Source organism: Acartia tonsa, chromosome 7, assembly GCF_053477335.1.
Source record: "Acartia tonsa isolate MP-2025a chromosome 7, ASM5347733v1, whole genome shotgun sequence".
Taxonomy (NCBI): Eukaryota; Metazoa; Arthropoda; class Copepoda; order Calanoida; family Acartiidae; genus Acartia; species Acartia tonsa.
This window is the reverse complement of record NC_137266.1, coordinates 51,652,786-51,676,833: the sequence shown is the minus strand read 5'-3', so window position 1 is coordinate 51,676,833 and position 24,048 is coordinate 51,652,786. Positions and strand designations below refer to the sequence as shown.

Here is a 24,048-nt window from a genome sequence, read left to right as displayed (position 1 = left end):
AATAGGGGAAGGGTGGTGATTTTTTTCTAAGATTAATTTCTCTTGGGAAGGTGGTTGTACCCTCTCCCAGGACCTATGAGAAGCTACCCTGTAAAGGAGAACCATATCGGTTTAGCGGTTAGCGAGAACCTTCGGTACAAATAAACTGACAGAGAGACATACATCCTGTTATTACGTACTAAGTATATTCTATTAAATAAAGTAGGAAGTTTTTTGTCTGATGCTTAAGTTTTTCATAACTAATTCACACAGTTACCGAGATGGTTTTAGACTATTTTTCTATCATTTTGAATACAGGTTCTTGAAGGGATATGGAAGGACAGAGAAAATAGCCTACAACCTCACAAAGATCATGTAGGTTCAGCAGTTAGCGAGATTCTTCGTTACAGAAAAAAAGGATTTATAGGATAAACATATAATAGGATATAGGGTTATTTTGTCTATTGCTAAAGATCTCAGAAAATACTAGTCTTTAATACAAAGTAAATCAATGCCTGTCTGTCTAAAGCTTAAGATCTTGGTAACCGCTGAACAGATAGGGTTGTAATCTTCAGGGAATATATCTACTGGTCCTGTGGTAGTATTAGGCTATTTTCTTAGAGTGTGGGAAACCCACCCCCCAAAAAAAATCAACCACCCCTCAATTTATTTTTGTAAACTAATGCAAATCAGCGGGGTGGGGGAACCCCCACCACACCCTGGGGCGAAGCCTAAATGAAAAAAATAATCACAATCTTTTTTTATATTTTTTTGGACAAATTTCCAACAAACGATTCTATAAAAGAGGGGACGAAGCCTCTAGAGGCTAGGGGCGAAGCCTCTAATCCTAGTAGAAAGTAAAAAGCTTTAAGTGTCCCTCCCCCCAAAAAAATAGCAAAAAAACATCACAGGACTATTAGGTATATTCCATGAAGAGTAGAGCCCAATAGGTTCAGTAGTTACTGAGATATTAAGCTTCTGATATACAGACGGACAAGCAGACGGACAGACATCATTCTACTTTGTATTATAGATAATATACTATTTTTGTAATACTTTTTGTACAAATACAAATAAATATACAAATTCTCTTATACTTATATTTGATTCTTATTCTTTAAAAACTGAAGATACCAAAAAATAAGACTTCTTACTCCTAAACTGAGCACCATATGATATCTCGGAAAATTTACCCAAGTATATAAAGAATTTGAAAAAAATTATCGTAAAATCTATTAAAGGGGTAGTTGCATGAAATGCATTTAAACTTGAATTTAGTCAACTGCATATCTCTTTCTGTTTAATAGTTTAAACTAAATCTATAGGACATATATTTCAAATCCATAAATTTAAACTGTAAGTTCTAATAACATATATGCATAATTTACCTACATATTTTGTTCTATGAAAATTGAAGATAATATTGAATTTATTTGATATAATACACCTATTGTTTATTGCAAAAATTTTCGTACAAAACATACAAATTACTTTTCTGCTAATATTTGATTCTTATTATTTAAAAAAAAACGTAAAACGTACAAAAATACAAATTTCAAAATACGTTACGTACACATATCAAAATAACGTCCAGAACGTACACAGATACGATGCGTAACGTACAAAACGTACAAAACGTACACTCTGGCCAGTCTGTAGTTGCTAATAAATATACTTTGACTACATCGTATTATATATTTTAGACAGCTTTTCGTGGCTATTAAAATATTTTAGGATTAAAATCAATTTTGTTAGCCACGAGGGGCCGAAGGCCCAGGCTAACAAAATTGACATTAATTTCATGGTTCTTAACTTGATATTCGTGGAAAATTGTATGTAATATGATGCTTTACAAGATTTTTCAGTGTTGGTGATAACCGGTTCTAATCAAGCAGATATTAATCGGTTTCGAAGCCATACTGGAATATAATGTATAAAGATATACTAGCCGGATACATAGTCTTACACTTGGTCCTATGCCTTTATAGCATCGTATTATAAACAGTTTTCTACGGATAGTAAAATAATATAATACAATTATACTATGATGCATCGGCCTGATAAACTGTCTGACACTTGGTCCTATGCCGCACAATGGCACAAACATGGAAGAAATTCTCGCAATTTTCGCACAGGGCATGTTTGGGGGGCATGTGGACACTTTTGAGGTGGATGGTGAGGGCAGCTTGACTTCCACAGTGCAGCGAACAAAAATGACATCTGAGGGGTTAGAAATATTTGCAATGTTTTCCTTTTAAATCAAAATGGAAATTTAAAAGTACAAGTAATAGAATCTTACAAATTAACGATTCACAAAAAGTTAGTTAAAAACTGCTTGAAGCCCCCTACACTTTATTGACTACAAGTGGTTACGCCCCTAGAGGCCTCTAGGGGCACTTAAAGGGACGATATCTTTTTGGAGGGTGGATGTATCCTCCTCTTCAAACTAGTAATAAACCTTCCTAAGATTTTTGTGAATCTACAATGTAAAGGAGAACCATATAGTTTCAGTGGTTAGCGAGATCTTTCGATAAAGACGGACAGATACAAACACACAAACATCTTAGACGAAGTCAATTTTAAATTAAATATTTAATTTGTAGGAAAAGATATCTTTAAAACAATTTGGCCCGCTTAAAAGCAGTCGAAAGTACCGGATTCGAATATTTAACCTTAACTTTTATAAACCATGATTTTAGGATTTCATATAATTTGATTATTTTTTTCCAAGAAAATAATATTTAATCTTCTTGTTTATTGAATATTTTTCGGAGCAAATATTGATTATTTTTTTATCATATCATAATGTAGAACGCAATAAAATGATAAATGTTCTAAATGCGTAGATTACAGTTTCTTTATTCTTGTGTTTTTTGTACAACTGAAATCATTGGCGAACAGTGCAGCCGTCATTAGGCTGACACTAAGCCGCTAACTGCTGTCGTTCAGCAGATTTAAAGAAAAGACAAAACAAGCTAAAGAAGTATTAGAATATCCTATTGTATAAAGTAATAAAGTTTTTTTGTCGTGAGCTTAAGTTCTCAATAATTACTTAATCGATTGGATTCTCTATTTTAGGAAAGCTTCACATTGTTCCTGTGAAGGTTTTATGCTCTTTTATCTTCGGATTTATATCCTCTCTGCCCCTGCAATACAGAGCCTCTAGAAGCAAGGGGCGTAGTTGATAATGTTAAAAAAAGATTTCGGAAAATTAGTAAAAGCAGTCATAAAATTCTTATGATTTGAATAAATTTTAATCCTGCACTTTCTTCTAATGGGAAATGGATCTTTTTAAATCAATTTTCAAAACAATTTCTGTTACTTTTCATCTTAATCTTAATAAAATCATAAAACCTTAGTAAGCTTAAAAATTATCAATACTTTCCTCATACTAATAAAAAGGGGTAGTTTCACGAAATAAATTTGAACTTAATTTAGTGAACCGCATATTTTATCCTGGTAGTTTCACGAAATAAATTTGAACTTAATTTAGTGAACCGCATATTTTATCCTGGTTAAATGGTTAAGCTACATTTATATACCATATATTTGAAATTATTTCAATTTTCTACTACGTAGTTTTTAAAATATCAAGACTTGAAAATCGTCATTTTAAATTGCATGTATCACAAAAAGACAATTTTCAAGTCTTAATATTTAAAAAACTACGAGGTAGAAAATTGAAATTTTTTCAAATATATGCTATATAAATGTAGTTTAACCCATTAACTAGGAAAAAATATGCGGTTCACTAAATTAAGTTCAAATGCATTTCGTGAAACTACCCCTTTTAAAAGTTTAGATAATTTACTTAAGCAGCCAATAGGGCCTAATAAAAATGACGTCATACAATAAAAAATGACCAAGGATAGGCCAGTTTACATTGTAATTGAACAATGATAAAATGTATACTGGCCTACCAAAAGTCATTTGTATTGTTTGACGTCATTTTTTATTACGCCCTATATGATGATTCTAATTTTTTCAAAGTTGAAAATTGTAAAATATTTTTCCTGTCAATATCAGCTTGTGATTTTCCTGCTCTTTGATGAATGGCGTCTGAAAATTATGGTAATTTTTATTGCATCGTATTATAAACAGCTTTCCGCAGATGTAAAAATGTGCAATGAATTCTAAAATTAAATCCAGTTTTGTACTCCTGGAAGGTTCAGGTTAACAAATTCGGTATTATTTTTTTTAAAATTCCATTTTAATATTTGTAGAAAATTGTCTGTAATACGATGCTATGCCAGCCTTTTCAGTATGGCGGAGAACCGATTCTAATACAGCGGATATTTATCGGTTTCGAAGCCATACTGGAAAAATTATACTGACCCTAATGTTCTGCCATTCCCTTGCATAAAAACTTATTAAGGCTGAATTACCGTTGATCTTATACAAATCCAAAGAACTACGGTACAAACTTTTCCACCAATAATTATGATCATAATGACTAAGCTTTAGGGATTAGTATAATGTCCCCCTTCCCACAACCTCAATGATTCATTGAGTAGATAGGTACTAAAAAGAGGGTCATTTTTTTTGCATATTTTCCGTAATGTTACTGGTTAGTCAAATGCAGGGTGGCCACAGACTTTTTTTCAAAATAGCATAAAATAGTATGCAAAAAAAAAAGTAAATAGTATGCAATAGAATGTAAAATTTTTAAAAATAGTATGCAATTTTTTTAAAAATAGTATGAAATAGTATGCATTTTAAACAAAATAGTATGAAATAGCAAGCATTTAAAACACTATAGGGCCTTTAAATGTTGGTTAGCTATCAGTAATTTGAAATGTCCGTCTGTCCGTATGTCTTAGTTTGGGGGAAACGTGATTTTCTCGGCTCCTATAAAAGAATAAAGGCTGAAATTTTTAGACAACATTCCCATTATTAAGGAGCACAATTAACTATAAAACATCAATGGTGGTAGGACCGCTTTTTAGCAGGTTTTAGGCTATTTTTGTATTTTTCACATTTTTCTCCATATCTTTGGTGTTTATGGTCCGATTTCCAAAAATTTTTCAGTTATAGTATCAAAATTAAATTTCCTGTCATTTCAAGAAAACAACTATGACGGTCAGGCTGCCTTTAAGCAGGTTTTAGGCTATTTTTGTATTTTTCACATTTTTCTCCATACCTTTGGTGTTTATGGCCCGATTTCCGAAGTTTTTCAGTTATATATATCAAAATTAAATTTCCTGTCGTTTCAAGAAATCATCAATAGCGGTCAGACTGCCTTTTTGCAGGTTTTTGGCTATTTTTATATTTTTCACATTTTTCCTCCTATCTTTGGTGTTTATGGTCTGTTTTAAAAAAATTTTGTAGTTAAATATATCAAAATTAAATTTCCCGTTGGTTTAAGCATCCAGTGTGTAATTTACTTTGACCGTCAGTCTGTTAGTCATAGTACTGAAATATAAATATTAAGAAATTAAAAACAAATGTTGAAAAGGTTTCATGATTTTTTCCTAATATACATGCTTTAAACAACTAATATCTAAATTCTTATTTATTTGTTTGTGCTTCGCTACTTATGGATGTTGTCATCCTTGTTGTTCAGTTCATATATAGGACAATCCGGTCCAAAGTATGTAGCGCAGCGATAACACTAAATACTGAAATAAAACTGATATACTAGATATGGCATATTTATTTAAAGTAGATCGACACATTCCAATAGTATACAATTGATTCTAAATTCTTAAAACCAGCCTATCTATGATTAGAAAGTACGTAGCATTTTTAACATTTTTCATATAGACAGTAGCTGCGCTATTTCAAGTTGTGTATGTTCAATTTATACTTTTTATGTCAATATATTGTCACGACAGGTTATGTTTAGTGTCAGTATATTGTTTACCTTTACTACAGCTGGGAGTTTTTTTAAGTGCTGCTTTTCTATAAATAGGTTCTCATGTATGTCCGTCCGTACGTAACGGATAGCTCTTGACGATAATTTAGGTATGTTAAAGTTGTCCTATTGTTTTCAAACTGCATTACATGATGTCCGAAACCGTTAGATACTTTATAATTATTGTCAGTATGATTTAATTATGATTCAAAGGAAGATTAGCCACAATTTTATGAACGATTATTTTTAGTTTAATTTTTATCCTATAATATAAGTAGTAGGTAAGTTTGTTTTTCTAAAGCCAAAAGTATGTTGGTCCTAATCGGTTATACTTTTCAGCTAAGCTCATAAAAAACTTGGTTGGTTTTAAGCTATTTTCCTGAGGCGAGGGGCGAAGCAACAAGTGTTATGTAATTGATAAATCAACCCTATCATCTAATTGCAAAAGGGGGGGGGGAGAAATGAGGTGACTCATCACACGTGACACGACATACCAGCAATTTTATTTTGGGTGCTACTCCCTTAGTTTTAGAGATAATTGGGTGAAATCTTTTTGGTTGTGTCACTAATTACACCAAGTTTTGGTATCTTTCAAAAAAAATCTTTACATTGAATGTAGAAATACCAATAACTTTCAATAAAGGTACAACAATCTGAACTGAAAGACAACTTTCTTCTGGAAACATTTCTATAAAAAAAATTGAAACAAAGTACCTAGCGATTTTGCCGTATTTTCACAGTAGCATTTGATAGGTTATTTTAGGTTAGGTAAGTGTTAATGATTGCCCCGCAGGGTTAGAGCCCCCCGCAGGGACTAGAAATAGGAGAAAAGATACTGTGAAAATGCGATGAAACCTGCTACTTGGCTTTCTTTTCATGATCAAAAAAATCAGTTTGTTTTAGTTACCTAAAAATTGAAGATTTATCTGAAATCCAAAGAAATAGTGGAAATAGTATGCAATTTTGGACAATAATGGAAATAGCATATTTTTTTGGAATAGTTTGCATAGTATGCAAAAATAGTGGAAATAGTATGTTTGTGGCCAGCCTGCAAATGCGCAAACTGTTCTTAATAAGCGCATTTGTCTAAACAGTAACACACGTGACCTCTTTAAGAAAAATTCGCAAAAAATGACCCCCTTTGTTTGATCCTCGAAAAAAAAACATTACTAATGTTTTAAAGATTACCTTTAGGTGGTAATAGATCACTTCTGACAGATAAAGAGCCCAATCCTGTTGTATTACACGTTCCTAATCCAATGGTTGATCTTTCAGTATCACCTTAACATACATTATATATTCTACAAGGAGCTCTAGAGTATTATTAGTATTACTTCAGTTCGAATAGATCAGGGGCGTCCAAGCTTTTTTTTTGGGAGGGTAAAATTTTCTTAAGGGGGGGGTAATTCGGTTTTTTGGGGGGGGGGTAAAATGGCGCGGTTCGCGAATTTTTTTTACCCCCCCCCAAAATTTTTACCCCGGGGGTAAAATTTGCTTGGGGGGGTAATTACCCCCCCTGAAATCTGTTGGCAGGGGTAAAATTTGTTTACCCCCCCCCAAAAATTTACCACCGGGGTAAAAATTTTTTTTGGGGGGGGGGTAAATTAAATTTTATAAAAAATTTAGTATTAAAAATGCGCGCGAAGCGCGAAAAAATTTTTTTTCTTAGAGATTTTTCTATTTTGGGGGGGTATTTACCCCCCCAAAATTATTTGGGGGGGGGGGGTAAATACCCCTCCTAAATGGTTTGGGGATATTCTCAATCTTTTTGAAAACATAAAAAAACATAGATAAAAATTTTAAAAACCTAGAAAACAATGGAAAAAAAAACCTAGGGTAACATTGAAAACCATTAAGAAGCATTGCAAAACATTAAAAAACTTTTAAATATCCCATTATTCTATGGGATTTTGGGGTCTGTATATTAGAGAAAAGTAGCTTTTTGCAGATTTTTCAAATATTTTCTCATTTTTGTTTGTTTGTTTCGATTTTAAATTTTTTTTTGGTAATGATATCAGCTGATGTTTTTAGTACGCTTTATCCCCCCCCCCCCCCATTGCAGAATATACAACCCTGAAACTCAAGAAACTGAAACATTTGGGTACTTGTTACTAAATTTCTTATTTGGTAAATAATACTTTGTATTTAGATTTTCACCTGTTTTAATTTCCAATTCTTCGCCTGACTTGCTAAGATCCAATGACTCTTCAGAAAATCTAAAAAAAAGTTGTACGAATAAAAGGAATTTTGTTCCATCTATTTCTTATCATTATGGACTAAAATGAAATCTTAACAAAAATAGTTTTCATGAAAACTCATGCCTTTTTGAAATGAAAAAAAAGTTTACCTAATGTCCGTTGACTATCACCTTAATACAGTGTTCTGGAGCCGGAGCCGGGAGCAGCAACATTTTTGGTGGAGCCGGAGCCGGATCCGGAGCCGTATTTTTCGTTAAAAAACGGCTCCGGCTCCGGATTAGCTAAAAATGATTTTTTAAAGTAATATTATAATTTGGCAACGGTCTATTTCCATATAATAAACTGAAAAACTATTGTTACTTAACAAATAGACACACATCCTTCTACTTTTATATAGCTTTAATCAAATAAAAGCAAAATATTTTATATTATTTATTTTATTTTATCAAATTCAATAATGAAAAAAATTGATATATTAATTTTAAGGTAGGAGCCGGAGCCGGAGCTGGAGCCGGAGCCGCATCAAAATTATACGGCTCCGGCACCCTGCCTTAATATTAATAAAAATTAAGAAAAAAAAAACCAATCTTTTAGACCTTTTATAGCCAAAGTTAAAGGGGTTTTGCTAACTTACTTCGACGGACGGACGGTAACTTAAGACATAAAATAAATTAATGGGGTATGGCACAGCTTCCCATTTCTAGTATATTTATAAACTATAAAGCATTGAAAATTTTAATAAGTGGAAGAAGTGCCTAGTACCTAGATGCTTTTTTTTCAAAAAGGCATAATGATTTTGCTTTATACACAAGTGACAAAAGTAATATTAAAGTTCAAATAAATAATCTTTTCTTTATTACATTTACCGGATTAGTTGGCTCATTTTGATTTTTCATAATAATATATTCATTTAAATAATCTTTATCTTAACAACTTTAAAACTAATAATAAGATTAGGTAGAAAAATTTGTGGGCTTGGGGAGAAGGTGGGTAAAACGTTTTTAAATTCTATATTGTAGTAAATCTGAAAACAATAAGAGTTTTTAATAAACTTACAATTTAGAAAAGTATTACCTCGTGTGTGGACTTGTATTTTCAGGTAGGCTATCACTTATGGCATCTGGGTCTGTCTTGATTTCTACTCTTTCCACTAAAATAAAAAAATTATAGGTATATTTTCAAGAGTAACGCTTTTCTATTAATAGGATAGGTCCGTCGGAACAGTTAACTCTTTCCGTTAATTTAGACATGTTAGAATTGTTCTATCGATTTGAATCTTTGCATGATGATTCCTAATTGGTTGGTTCATCATAAATTTTAATCTACAGAAGGGTTAATTTTGTGTATCATCATTGTGGATGTACATCTATTTATAGGCCATTGTCTTATCCTTTTAGTTTCCAACTATCTTAAGTACCTGAGTCTTGTTCATCCGCAGAAGAAGTATCTCTGTTGTCCTCCATTAAACCAACCTCCACAAAAGTTTCACGTTTCACCTTAAAAGATAATGACAAGTTCAGTCAACAGATCCATTTTGATTCCATTTTTTCCAGAGAGGGGGATATTGGGATGTTTATTGGCAAGTCCCCAAAGATTTATAATGTACAGAGTCAGCTGTTGAGGCCACCAAGAAGTCACATGACACATCACATGTTTATAAATCTTACCTGTACAGAATCAGCTGTTGTGGCCGCCATATTGTCACGTGACACATCACATGTTTCTAAATCTGAGTCTTGTGATTGGTCAGCTGTTGATAGGCCGCTGCTTCTGGTTTGTGAATGTGCAGGCAGTCTACCAGACTTCCCACTACTTCGTCTAGTAAATAAAGGGGGTCCTTTTTTGCACATTTACCGTAAAGTTGTGTGTAACGGTTAAGTCAATGCTCGTATTAAGAACAGTTTGACTTAATATCTTTTGACAAAACCGTTACAAACAACTTTACCTACGGAAAATACGCCAAAAAAATACCTCCTTTATGGGATTGCATTTGTTCATAGATTATTAGATTATTTGACGGCTTTGATAGTGCAACTACCCTATATTTGCAATAAGTCCGTACGTCTCTGTAACTTTTTATAGCCTTTGCTGCAGTTATACATTCTGCCCAGAAGCCACCATGTAAATGAGAACCATATCAGTTCATCTGTTATGGAGATCATTCGGTACAGACAAACAAACAGATAGACAGACAAACACACAGACTCGGATCCTGTTATTACTTTTATAAGGATTTAAACTCAATATTAATTTAACTAAAAAGTGTTTACCTTGTGGATAATTGTCTTTTGCGCTTGAGATTCTTGTTTAATTTATAGGAATTGTGCTCACTGATTGGTGAAGAACTACAAATAATATTAGTTTTATTATATAAAGTTTGAAATGTAAATATGTCCGTTTGGATAGATAGCTTTAACTAAACTGCAGGAAAGCTTTTTCTTACGCATTCGTAGTTAAAAGCTAGGTACATTCTTTGAAATGCGATTTGATAAAAAAAACTTGCCTTAAAAATCTAACCATCACCCATTGTTAGTGCAAAGTCAATAGATGCAAGGGGGTAAACTTGCTAATTTAATCATGACATAGATAGGTCAAAATATATTTTTTAACGATCCATGTGGAAGGGCTCTTTATTGCACTCATCGTTGATTTTTAATAAATAAATCATTTTAAACAAACAGTAGAAACCTTTATGACTTTAAGAGAGCATTTGACATTGTGTTTCCTTTCAAAATATTTAGTATAAGATAGGGCGAGTGGGGGAAATAATGATTAAGCTTATGTAGTACCTTTTCATTACCTAACATTAAACCAAAACCAAAGGCATTTTATTTATCACAACAAATAATTTCCAAAATCCTATAACTGACCAATATCAAACTTACTTTTGAGATTCTGCAGAACTGTGTTGGCTAGACAGGTCATCAAAGTTTGTCAGATCCAGATCATCATGGGAGGAGGATCCGTTGTTGTCCTGTTTCATAAATGGATCCGTGGAAATTCCGCGGATTTGTAACATTTTACTCACCTAGATTTTTTTTAATTTTAATTTCTACATTACCTAATATAATAAACTTTCAAAGATTTCTGATTTTATGAATTTAATCATAATTTTTTTCATTAATTCATTAAGTGCAATTTTATTGAACTAGCGGCTATGTCCCTAGAGGCATAAAGGGGAACATAAAGAACAAGTAAGTCAACCTTCCACTTAACATTTTAGTTTTCAATGAAAAAGTAAAAAAAAAGTTAAGGAAGTGGTGTTGGTTAACAGGGGCGATTTATCTTTGGTTGGTGGAGCTATCCTCCCCTATAAAAAAAGACATAAGCCTTTCCTTCACCTTTAAAAATTTTCACTATAAAAGAGAATAGGTAACATTTGTCAAGTAGTTAGCGAGATCCTTCGCTACATACAAAAATACTTACTACTTTATATAAAAAAAAGGATAAGCTAATTTAATTAAATAACTTTTTATAATTTAATAGGAACAAAATTCTCATTGATATTAAATTAAAATAGAAGAGAAACGTAGCGTCCTTCTTTCTACTAGGGATTCTCTTTTCTAACTGTCCTCAAAAAAACCTTTTCCGTCTCTTAAAAATACAATTTCTTGAATTAATAATTTAAGGTTTCCATAAAAAAGAGCGCACTTAAACTACAAAAATCGGAGGCTACTGAACGGTTTTGAAACATTTTAATATTATGAAACTTAGGTGCGCACGATTCACATTTTATTAAAAGAGAAGATTTTCTATAATTAGGGTCGGGCCAGGTATAAGGTATAACCAACAAGCGAATTAAATATAAAATACTATTTGGGGGGCAAATGGATAGGTCGTCAATTTTACGATGTGTTGCCCCCCATCGACAGCTGAAAACACGTATAGGTTTCGTGATTTTTTTCCGAATTAATTTCATTGTTGGTATAAGCTGGGGTCGGCCCGTCCGTACGTATTCAGTTAGCTCTTTTCGTTAATTTAGGCATGTTAGAATTATCCAATCGATTTCAAACTTTGTATGCTGATTCCTATGACAGTTAGGTACAATTTAGAAAGCATAGCAACTCTATAATCGTTACCAGAAAGTCCGTACGTCCATTTAAAGCATGATGATTTTAAACAGTTATTTGTATAATATGATTATGCTAGTCATCTGATTTTTGGAGTAATGATTCTTAACACAACAAGGTAAAGTATTATAAGCGATTCAAATCTATAATCAAATCCTAGAAATGAAAGTATGTCCTTTTACTGTATCCCATATTTACGCATTTTATATTTACAATTTCGTTTACACTTGGAAATTAATGTTCTGCTTATTAAGTTCTAAAACTCTTCAAGGGTCCTTTCTTCTGATTTTAGAGCTTTGCTTTTCTGGATTTTGTCATTCTTGTTTAGATGATTTTGTAAAGAAATAAATGAATATTGATTTCAAAGACAAACTGTTAAAAAACAAATACTTTTTTATAGAGATTTCCTGAAAAAAAGCCAAAAACCATTGTACCTAACTTATACATAAATCCTCAAGCCAAATTTGAAACTGATTGGACAATACTAACTTACCTAAATTACCTATAAGAGCTAACCGTTACGGACAGACGAATGTACGTACGTACAGACCGACCCTAACTATAGAAAGGCTTTGCTTTTAACAAGATATGAAAAGTATAACCTGTATAAATTTTTGTACTTTTCCTTGTTCAATATTTATATTTCCAGTGTAAATGTATTCCAACAGGTATGATATGTATTCTAAAGAAATTGTCCATGTTATTCATTTATTTTTGGTTGATAAATTATTCCAATATGGCTTCAAAACCGATTTAAAACAGCTGGATTAGAACCGGTTTACAGACATACTGATATTTAAGTAAAGCATCGTATTACAGCCAATTTCCACGAATATTAAAATAAAAATCATAAAATTAATACCTACCAGTTTTGTTAGCCTGGACATTAACAAAATTGGATTTAATCTAAAATTTTTCATTTAAATATCCGCGGAAAGATGTCTGTAATACGATGCGATAAATAACTATTCTTTAACTCACTTTGTTCATATGTCAGACCGTCCTTTTTCAACACAATTTGTTTAATAGGATTTATTACACAGTCCTCAAAGTTTTTTTAATAACGCATTCTTATTCGTCGGCTTGACAACTTTGGGGACTTTATTGAATTTTGATTGGTTGTTTTATTAAATTGATGTACATCATTGGGGATGTACATCAATTTACCTGTCATTGTCTTATCCCTTTATATCTCTGAATAAAATGTCCTTTGCCTGGATGTATATGGTCAAGAACTAAAACTGGATGTTGTTGAACACCGAGACCTCGCAGTAGCTGCTCGAAATATCCACTATTGGCACATAGCACAACTAAAAAATAAAATTAAAATCTTAAAAAATTGGTTACTAGTGCCAAATCTTGTAGTAGATGCATAGGCTTTCGACTATGAAATAGAGAAAACTAATCTTTTGATTGAACAACCTTGTCTGAAAGTCTTAACTTTGCATTGTACCTATTATTTACGCCTTTTTATGAGTTAAGGCATCCCCACTAGGGATCTAGAGGGATAAGACAATGGCCGATAAAATGATGTACATCACCCTTCGAGGACTTACAAAATTACCCCTCTGTGTACTACAATTAGTGGTTGCAACGTTTGGGCACTTAACTTAATTACCCAACGAATCATAATTAAATGATAGACCCCAAACTTGTCAAAAAACGTAATTATAAAACTTTGGAGACTAGTGTAATAAACAGCCCATTGCCTCCTCCCTCCCTGGGACCCTGATACAATGTAATGTTATACAATTATTTCATTCTTAGATCTATCTGTCTACCTAACTCACCTCTATGAACCTTCCAGGTTTGATTGCCCGAGTACAAGGTTACATCTGTTAGAAAATCTTTTGCCAGCTTGTCTATCTATCTATTTGTATATCTAAGTATCTATCTATCTGTCTGTCTGTCTAACTCACCTCTATGGACCTTCCAGGTTTGATAACCCGAGTACAAGGACACATCTGTTAGAAAATCTTTTGGCAGCATGTCTATCTATCTATCTGTTTATCTAAGTATCTATCTATCTGTCTATCGCTATCTACCTAACTCACCTCTATGAACCTTCCAGGTTTGATTACCCGAGTACAAGGACAAATCTGTTAGAAAATCTGACAATCTATCTATGTATCTGTCTATCTATCTATCTATCTGTGTGTCTGTCTGTCTAACTAACCCACCTCTATGGACCTTCCATGTTTGATTGCCCGAGTACAAGGACACATCTGTTAGAAAATCTTTTGCCAGCATTGACTGAAGGTACTCGGATATATTCTTCTGGAATTTATTCCAGCTTATCTGTACAAATATATGATTGCTACTTTTAAAAACGAGATTCTATAAAATCAGGGGCTGCTATTCAGGCAATTAATTCCATTAGAAATTGCCGAAAATTAAATATTTTGTTGGAGGAAAACTTGTTATTTGGTGTAACTGAAGGGAAGTAGGTAAGAAGGGGGGAGAAAAAAGGAAGGGGATTAAGGGGAAATTTTCACTTAGAATTGTTTGTCAGAATCACATTCCCTTTTCCCTGTTTTAAAAAATTACTAGGTAGGTTTTGATAATTGCTAAAAATACTTACGAATGCTTTTGAATACAAAAGTCCATTTTAAGAATTATGTTTGATTAGGCAAAGCATGGCTGATAAAAAAAGGCGATCAATACTCACATTCAATAAGTTTTTTACCAAACAATATCCTATTATGAGATACGTTGTTTACCCTTACTACTGTTTGCCTTATTTTGTTTCTGGCCTAAATACTGAAAGGATACTTTGGGTATAGTCCCTTTCGTGGGGCGTTTCTTCGTTTTTTCATAGTAGTTTCTCCCCTATTTCTAGCCCCTGCGGGGGGCTCTAACCTTGCGGGGCAATCACCTAACCCGACTTAACCAAGCCTAACCTAAAATAATCTATAAAAACTAATGTGAAAATACGACGAAACGCCTCTTAAGAGGCGTTACCACGAAAGGGACTATACCCGATTCTTTTAGATCAAGACAGACTCTTTTGTTTGCATAATGTTGAGGCTATGAGTGAAGCCACTTGCTGTAAAAATAAAAGTAGCAACACTTTCCTGGTATGAAGCTGACATTATTATTATTATTAAATATTCATTGAGTATCTGAAATGTATAGAGATCACATAAAGTAAACAAAAAAGTCAAATGATCAAAAAAATGCTTAATAGCATTAATGCTGGTGGATTTTATCACAATGTTTTTCTAATGATTAAAAATTAATGGGTACCTACAACAAATATTTAAAAATATGCCCTTGGTAGATTTATTTAACTCTACTTATCCAGGGATAAAAAGGGATAAGACAATGGCCGATAAATTGATGTACACCCCTTATAATAATAATAAAATTACCCCTACTGTAGTTTAAAATTAGTGGTTGAAACGTTTGGACATTTAACTTAAAAAAAAACGTCCAAAACCCTTTGATAGTTTGAGCTTATTAATCAGGAAAGTACATATGAGAATTTCTGTGTTCTTCCAACTTTCTGAACAGGACTGTCTTCTTTTTCTTCTTCGGTACCTTCACAGCGCCTGACTTTTTGTCAGACATGTCCTGTGTAAAAAGCCATTTACATCTTTTAAAAAAGATTAGTTTTCACTAAAACTGATGAGTTTTGAATTGAAAAAAATATTACTTTCCTTTAATATTAAGACATAAAACCAAGTGTATATTCTTAAGTGTAACGAACGAACAAACAAACAAACTTTTTGGGGACCATCAATTTAAATGTCCAAAAAGCCATACAAATGACGATGAAGCATTAAGATCTTTTTTTCGAATGGTGGAAAAAGTGGAAAAAAGTATTGGTTGAAATGTTTGGACACTGTTAGTTTGAACAAACACCAATCATGATATAATAATAGCACCTGAAATTTTGAAAGAATGAGAATGTAGCTTCTTATAGGATCTGGGAAACTAATTTGGGGGAGGGTACCACCACCCTCCCAACTTAGTCCCAAGAGTAATCGCCAAAAAAATTACCCTCCGCCCCCAAAAAATCAAAAATAAAATATTGTATTGAATTCAAGCCCCCCACCCCCCCTCAAGTGCCACTAGAGGCCTCTAAGAGCGTAGCCGCTAGTTTTTAAAAAAGTAAATGGTCTTTCCTTGGCAATAACTTTCCAGTAATCCTTTTCTTCTTCTCCGGCGAGTTTACTTATGGTCCACCCATCAACCTATAAAAACAAACAATTTATTCCGCCTGCAGTGATTTAAAGGAATAAAACAATGGCCGATAAATTGATGTACATCCCCAGTGATGATACACAAAATTACCTCTTTCTATAAATTAAAATTTGTGGTTTAAAATTTATGAGCCAATTTTATATTAGTGGTTGAAAAGTCCGAACAATCAACTTAATTAACCAACCAATCAAAATTCAGTTTAACTCTTCAAAGTTGTAAGCAAGTTCTATATTACAATTAGTGATTAAAACCTTTGATCGCTCAACTTAATCAACCAATCAATCAAAATTCAATATTTAATATTTAAATTCAAAACTATTACCTTATTTGTACAAAATGTGTCACAATCCTCAACAGTTTTACACCTAACAAAGAAGTCTGTCTGTCCAATTTTAACATCAACATAGGCCACGTTGGGATCCAGCTCCTTCACTTTCTTCTTTAGAGCTTTTACTTCACCAATTTGCTCTTCAACGCTTATCTTTACAATTACACCTAAATAGAAATTAAATATCTTTTTAAAGGCAGGGATCTAAATGGCAGATAAATTGATGAACAACCCCAATGATAACATACAAAATTACCTTATCTGTAGAAAATTAATGGTTGCAACGTTTGACACTCAACTTAATGAACCAACCAATGAAAATGCAATAAAGTACTTAAAGTTATCAAGCCAACGAATTACAAAAGGTTTTTTTTATAAAACTTTGGGGACTAGTGTAATAACCAGCCCAGTGTCCCCTCTCTCAGTGATTAATTTCTAACAGGGGTAAGTTTAAATAATGCATTTGTATGTTTCATTAAAAACTTTAAATATTAAAAGCCTTTTGTTTTCAATTTTGTAAAATTAAAAATAAAAATAGAAAGGCACAAAAAAATAATTCAATTCACTGTCTAAGCTAAATAATGCTTTCTAACCTGAATCAAACTTAACATTGTCTTGTTTTGAAGCATTTGTCGCAGAATTTTGATTGTGTTGGTTTGAGTGACTGTTGTTTTCTTGTGCTCTATTTAATTGTGAATTTATACAATTTAGCATATTAGGAGCTGCGCCCTAGCCTCTAGGGTATTAAAATGGGAAAACAAAGGCTAAAAAATAGCCAAAACTGAAAAATTGTCTAAAACCATCATAGAATCTTTCGAAGCTTCCATAAGAACTCAATCGGTTGAGTAGTTATCGAAATCTTAAGCTACAAAACAAAAATTGCTAGGTACTTTATATAAGTGTCTATTAAATGTTAAACAGTAACTTATCAATCTACCATAAAGGGAAATTAAAAATAATAAACTGTAAGTAAGTACTTTTTTAGGCCAGTACCTCAATTTAAAACAGCTTCCTAAATAATTTTTGAAAATTTGGAGCAAATCTTCTCTAAAAGAATTCAGATAAGACGGTCAGTATTGTATTAATATTAGAGTAACACAATAGAGGGGGAAGGGGTTAAATAACTGTATGCCTCCACCTCAAGGACATAGTTCAATTGGGTCTTTAAATATCAACCAATAGCATCGGGAATTTTAACACAGCCAAGGGCAAATAGCAATATGCTAGCAGACGAAAAGGTCCCCAAGGGGGTCCAGGTAGTTGTCTGGTTTTACATCTATATATATAGTTTTATTGTATAAATGCCTTTGATGTTGATGATATTGAGCACTGCTCCCCGAGGCCTGGCGTAGCTGTCTCTTGGCAATCGTAATATTTCTTTTCTAAACACAATACTTTCAAATACAGGGATCTAAAGGGATAAGACAATTGCCAATGATAAGATCCAATGAGGATACACAAAATTACCCATTTTGCAGATTAAAATTATTGGTTGAAACGCTTGAACATTGAACTTAATGAACTAACAGGGGTGTATATTCTGCACAAGATTTATTTTTTTTCCCCTGCTACAAAATTTTTTTTATTTTTTTCCCCCCTAGATTTTTCTTAAAAAGTAGGGGGGGAAATAGAAAAATATTGAAAGAACTCTATATTTTATTTATTTTATCCCTCCTACCACACATTTTTTTAGTTTTTTTAACAAAGGAGGGGGGCGAAATGGAAAAATGTTTTCAGTTTTCTTAATGTTTACATTTTTTTCCCCTCCAACCACTTATTTTTTATTTTTTTTCCCCCCCCCTGAGCAGGGGATCCCATGCAGAATATACACCCCTGTGAACTAACCAATCAAATTCAACAAAGTCCCCAAAGTTGTTAGGCCAACGAATAACAAAACTGGGGACTATTGTAATAAACAGCCAATTGTCCTCTCTCTCTCTGTTTCCAATATGATAATATAGATTTTAAAAACCAAAATATGGATAATATAAATACATAAGATTAGGAAAAACTTCTCAAAGAATATATTCGCTTGAATTTTGTACGCTTTATGAAAAGATGGTTTCCAGAACTACATCTTTAAAAATATAAGTTACACCATTAGAAAAGTTGTTTTGCAAATTTAATCAGCTACCTAAATAAAAAAAAGTATTTTTAGAAAAAAAACATTAAAAAATTGCGAATTAGACGTGAATAGAGCATTACACTTTTAAAGAGAGGGAGGGGACAATGTATTGTAAATTACTCTGGTACTAAAAGTTTTATAACCACGATATATTATTCGTTGGCTCATAAACTTTTATAAAATTTTAATTGGTTAGTTCAAAACTAGTAGTGTCCAAATATTTCAACCAATGATTTTAATTTTCAGAAGGGGGTAATAATGCTTATTGGGTATGTACATCAATTAGTCGTCCATTGTCTTATCCCTTTAGTACCCTGGGAATATGAATTTAGTAAGTATTGTTTCCTGACTGTTAAGATACTGATTCCTAAGACGTCTCCACTGCTGCTTTGTCAGGATCCTCAGTCCCAGTAAACTTCCCATCTCTGCAAAGATATATATATTTTAGAAACTAATTGCATTAGAACAATACACGGCACTATGGAAAACCAGTGCAAAATTGGATACCTGACCATTAATTTATAATGGGTGGGAAAAAAAGTTTAGATAGTGGTGAGGAAAAATGAACAAACAAACATCAACTTTAAAGGTTAACTAACCCCTTTGTCTCTACTAACGTCAAGCCTGAAAATGGCATAAAACCACGTCTTCCTTCAGGAACTTTTGAAAGATTTTTCTTTGGGCTAATAACCTACCTTTTTTTAACCAAACCTAAATGTTATTATAGGTAAAAAACATTCTAAAAAGACCAAGCTAATATTGCTTGATACACGTCTACAAGTTATGCGACTGATAATAAAGATTTTTCTTTGAAATATATTTTGTTATGAAGCTGCACTAGTTACTATTTGAAATGTTATGGTTGAGATTTATAACTATTAAAAATTCTTACCAATATTTGCTTCAATTTCAACGCTGGGAGCTTGATTTTCACTAGGTATATCCTCTCCTCCCGCATTTTTATCATCAAGTTTCAATCGCTTTGGGCTTGGTGGTAAGTTAGTGGCTAAAAATAAAAAAAACCTTCTAACAATTAGGTTTAGATACTAAGTAATGCCATGCAAAATTCCTGACCATGAAGAATATATTTTCTTAATACAAAACTTAAAGTTAGTAGGTAAATATTTGGGGTATTGTCCCTTTCCTGACAACGCCTCTTAAGGGGCGTTTCGTAGTATTTTCACAGTAGCTTTTGATAGGATATTTTAGGTTAGGTTAGGTGATTGCCGAGCAGGGTTAGACAATTGGTCCCATTTGGCTAGAGCCCTCTTTCTTTTTGGGAAGGTAGTGTTAACCTCCCCTAAAATAATTATGAAACTTTTTAGGAACTATGAGGAACTATACTGTAAAGGAGAAGCATATAAGTACAGCGGTTACCAAGATCTTTTGGTACACACAGACAGACACCCTATAACTTTTAAATAAGGAACAAGATCCCTACCTCCATTTTCTCCATCTTTAACTTCACTTGTTTGTTCCTCCGATGTTGGATCATGTTCTTGTTTATAAGCTCTTATACTTAGAAGGTCCTAGTCCATTTTTTTGAGTTATCTAGTTTTGAAATTCATTAGGTATCTTTTTTGCAGTAAAGCTACTCTATCATTAGCGTATGTCCGTAGGTAAATGTTTCTCAGTTGTTATTAGAGATAGATTACTGATTTTTAAAATTCTTTATTTATCCTTTACAATAAGCTGAAGTTTAAATTTATTTTCTAAGATGCTATCAAAGATAGATATCTAGTGTCCTCCTGTGAATATTTTTATGACCAATAAACATCTACTCTTCAATGTTCGTCTGTTCTCCTAATTTTAGTATACTGTGTGATATACATGATCTTCGCTGCTTATGGATGTTGTCATCCTTGTTGTTAACATCCTATGATGTAAGGTTTTCTTCTTCGAAAATTGTTAGTTTGAATAGCTATTTCTCTTTAGGGAAGCTTTCTAGAAATCTTGGTGTGGTTTTAGGCTATTTCTTACCTCTCAAGCCCTTCCCTAGAGGGTAGAGGCGTAACCGCTAGTTTGCAAAATATTGATAGATAACAATTCCTTGTCTGAAATAGAAATATTCTTGATATCAGGATTCATTGTTCCACCACATGCCTAAAAGTCAAAATAATAATTAGTGCAGTACAAAAGCATGCTGTAATTGTTAACAATAAATAAATTGATGCATTATGCAAATGGTAATGATTTATGAAAGAGATAGAAAAACAAATGAAATATAGTAAAGAATAAAAACAATAGCTAAAACTAAGGAATTTTATCTTTATTGCTTCTTGATGAAATACCTACTCTTAATACAACCTATCCTTTCACAAGTAGAAAGTCTTTTTTGTCTGAAGCTTAAGATTTCTATAACTACTAAATAATTGTTTATGAATAATATTTTAACTAGTACCTTCATAATTTCAGCTACACTAGTTTCATTTTCAAACTCTATGAACGCGTAGCCCTTTGGCTTTTTCGACTGACTGAAACAAAAATAAAATGTTTTAAAAACAACTAAGTTACATCATTTCTATTATATAAAGTAGGTAGGTAGTTTGAAGCTTAATATTTCACTTTAGTCCTGGGATGGTTTTAGGTTATTTTTCTGATCCCTTTTTACCCATTTGAATACAGGGCGCCAATATGCTAAAGACGCTCCGCTAGTAAATATATAAGTAACAGGATGTTTGTCTATCCTTCCATCTGTCAGTGCCAAAAGATCTCACTAACTTACAGTAAAGCTTCTCCCCCCCCCCTCAGAAAAAAAAATTACTTTTCTTTTTTAAACAGAAAATGAACAACAATACTTTAAGGAAAGGGAAAAGTTTATATCCCCCAAAAAGACGAATGAAAATCTGAAAAGTAAAACTCGGAAACTTCTAAAAACTTACAGGTATTTAGGAATGGACACATAGACAGCTGTGCCAAACGGCTTGAACAGGTACTGCAGTGTTTCTGGTGTCGAGTCGGGACCAATGTTCTCCACATAAATGGTACAGCTCTCTGTGTTCTCTTTGTCTGATAATGGAGTTACTCGTTTCACCTTAAATTAATTTTCTATAGGTACCTTGGATACAAATTGAATACCTTAGAATAAAAAATGATTGATTGATTGGAAGGTGATTTATAAGTGTTTTTTTTATAATGAAAACCTTAGTTTCTGAAATATATATTTAGCCTGTACAAAGATATTAGTATGATAAAGTAGCCTTGGGCTATGAAGGATCAATAGCTTTTAAAACTTCAAAATTTCAAGTAAACCATTTCTACCCATTGAAATATGTATTTGTACCCTAACTATTAATATACCCCTATTACTGTTCCTTACCTAGTCTTTATTGACTGTTTCAAAATGAGTTCTGAAATAATTTTACCTTTGTTTGGTCTTCGGACACTTCTAACAGAGTTGACTTTTTCACCTGAAAAAAAAAAGTGTTAATATTTAATAATTTATGTCAAGAATCAAGGAAAAAGGTTTTTAAAATAATTTCCAGAATGGCTTTGAAACCAAATAATTTGCGCTGGATTAAAACTTATTCTTAGCCATACTTAAAAATCATGTAGATCATCGTACTATAGACAATTTTTCATTTTATTATCCGCGTAAAGCTGTTTATAATAAAAAAGTGTAAACCTGTAAAGCTTTAACAAGGTGGGCTTCAAAAGTTCGTTCTGAGATCAATTCACCCACCATAGATTTGGCTTTGTTGAACTTCTTAAACTCTAAAAAGGATTATTAATGATCATAAAATGATAAGTAGGTACATTGAAGATTTCTTGACCATTGATTTCATAGGAATTCAAAAGAAGTCTTGCAAAAAAATTAACCTTCGTTTGCTTTTCGGATTTTTATTATATTTGTCGAGGATTTTTTCATAGAAACCTTACATTAACCGGTGCTTTCTTTAAGCCTTTTCCCTTTGGGGGACTCTAACCCTGTGGGACCTATACCCTGGTGCCCTAACCTTGCGGATTTACCCTGAACTAAAGTAAAACACGAACGCACAAAAAATGCACCCCAACCCCTTATTTAAAAAAAATTTAATTGGGTTTGGGGCCCTGGGGGGGGGGGGGTTACTATGTGCTCGACTAGGAACTTTGAGGGAAAACCTTGCATATACCTGATAAAGGAACCCAAGGGTCTTCTTTAATGAGTTTGGATAAATATCCATCTCTTCGTAGATTCGCATCACTGAACAAAAATGAATATAGAATATAGGCTAGGTGGAGAAAATATAACAGGGAGAAAATTGCCATCATTTTAGGTTGCTAACATGGATATCACAGTTCGTTCATACAGTAGGAGGGGATCGTTATTTCAGCCAGCTACAAAACTCACTTTATTAGAGCATATGATAATCTGGTGTTAGATCCAAGTAATAATAAACCCATTGCATCAGCCAATAGCGTTTAAAATATTAACACAGTCAAGTCGCTACAAAAGAGCAGAAATCAATTTGCTAGCAGACGAATAGGTCCCCAACACCACTGGATATAGGTAATAAAAAGTGCCTAACCTGAAATAAAACTCTAAAACTTCAGCTATGCGCTTGTAGAGTCCCCTTTCTCGCTTTCTGTACGGTTTGGTTTTTCCAGATTCTGTCTTATTCTCTTCTACCTACAAAAATAATGAAAATAGGTAGGTAATCACAAAATATTTCAAATGCAATTTTTTGGTTTGTCTAATATGTTCAATGCATTATCTTTTTTAAACCTCTTGTTTTTAAATTTTAATAAAAAACATCCATGAATTGAAAGCAATCATCTTTTCAAGAAAATATGGAAATAGAATTGGTCAAAGCAAACTACATAAAAAAATTTAAAATCGGACATAACACCAACGTTATGGGGAAATATGTGAACAATAAAAGTAGCTAAAATCCTGCCTAAAAGCAGTCCGACTACCATAGATGTTTTTAACTTGATTCTGCTGCTCCATATTGATGGGAATATTGAAAAGAAGTTTCAGCCGTCTATCTTTTATAGAAGCCAAGAAAATCACCTTTCTCCCTAATGTTTCAGACAGACGGACAGACCGACGGAGAGACCGAATTATAGAGCAGCTTCTCTACCAAAAATCTTACTTCTGGTTTATTTTCTTTTTCTTTGTTATCAGTTTCATTTTTACTCTCATTCTTTCTCTTTTTAGATTCTTTAGGCGTCTCCTTTGAATCAGTTTTTGATTCACTTTTCTCTTTTACCTTCATTTTTACTTCTGTAAATGTTTGACATTTTTAGTTATCAATTAGGATTCTGACAAACAATTCTAAATGAAAATTTCCCCACAACCCTCTTCT

At 32.8% G+C, this 24,048-nt stretch overlaps 2 protein-coding genes across 3 annotated transcripts; both read right to left on the bottom strand.

The window, feature by feature from the left end:
- Positions 1-1,640: 1,640 nt before the first annotated feature.
- LOC145323965 (uncharacterized) lies at positions 1,641-15,237 on the bottom strand. Of its 2 annotated transcripts, XM_080166579.1 has the most exons (14): positions 15,179-15,237; positions 14,282-14,402; positions 13,316-13,411; positions 12,704-12,783; positions 10,917-11,059; positions 10,302-10,376; positions 9,699-9,849; positions 9,449-9,527; positions 9,106-9,181; positions 7,991-8,049; positions 7,022-7,114; positions 3,996-4,038; positions 1,993-2,202; positions 1,641-1,791 (listed from the first exon to the last, which is right to left on the bottom strand). In XM_080166579.1, exons 1-13 carry the CDS (start codon positions 15,191-15,193, stop codon positions 2,022-2,024), a joined length of 1,212 nt encoding a protein of 403 aa, XP_080022705.1. In that variant the 5' UTR covers positions 15,194-15,237; the 3' UTR covers positions 1,641-1,791; positions 1,993-2,021. The 2 variants fall into 2 exon arrangements, with proteins under 2 accessions (XP_080022705.1, XP_080022704.1); XM_080166578.1 differs by lacking the exon at positions 1,641-1,791 and having other exon boundaries at positions 1,800-2,202.
- Positions 15,223-23,969, bottom strand: Larp7 (La related protein 7). The gene is made up of 16 exons (XM_080166577.1): positions 23,836-23,969; positions 23,269-23,369; positions 22,873-22,943; positions 22,386-22,474; positions 22,126-22,170; positions 21,643-21,794; positions 21,162-21,234; positions 20,812-20,863; positions 20,202-20,291; positions 19,653-19,766; positions 19,108-19,185; positions 17,941-18,019; positions 17,229-17,317; positions 16,630-16,802; positions 16,231-16,297; positions 15,223-15,676 (listed from the first exon to the last, which is right to left on the bottom strand). The coding sequence occupies exons 1-16, from the start codon at positions 23,956-23,958 to the stop codon at positions 15,561-15,563; spliced, it is 1,512 nt and encodes a 503-aa protein (XP_080022703.1). The 5' UTR covers positions 23,959-23,969; the 3' UTR covers positions 15,223-15,560.
- Between the last annotated feature and the right edge of the window lie 79 nt (positions 23,970-24,048).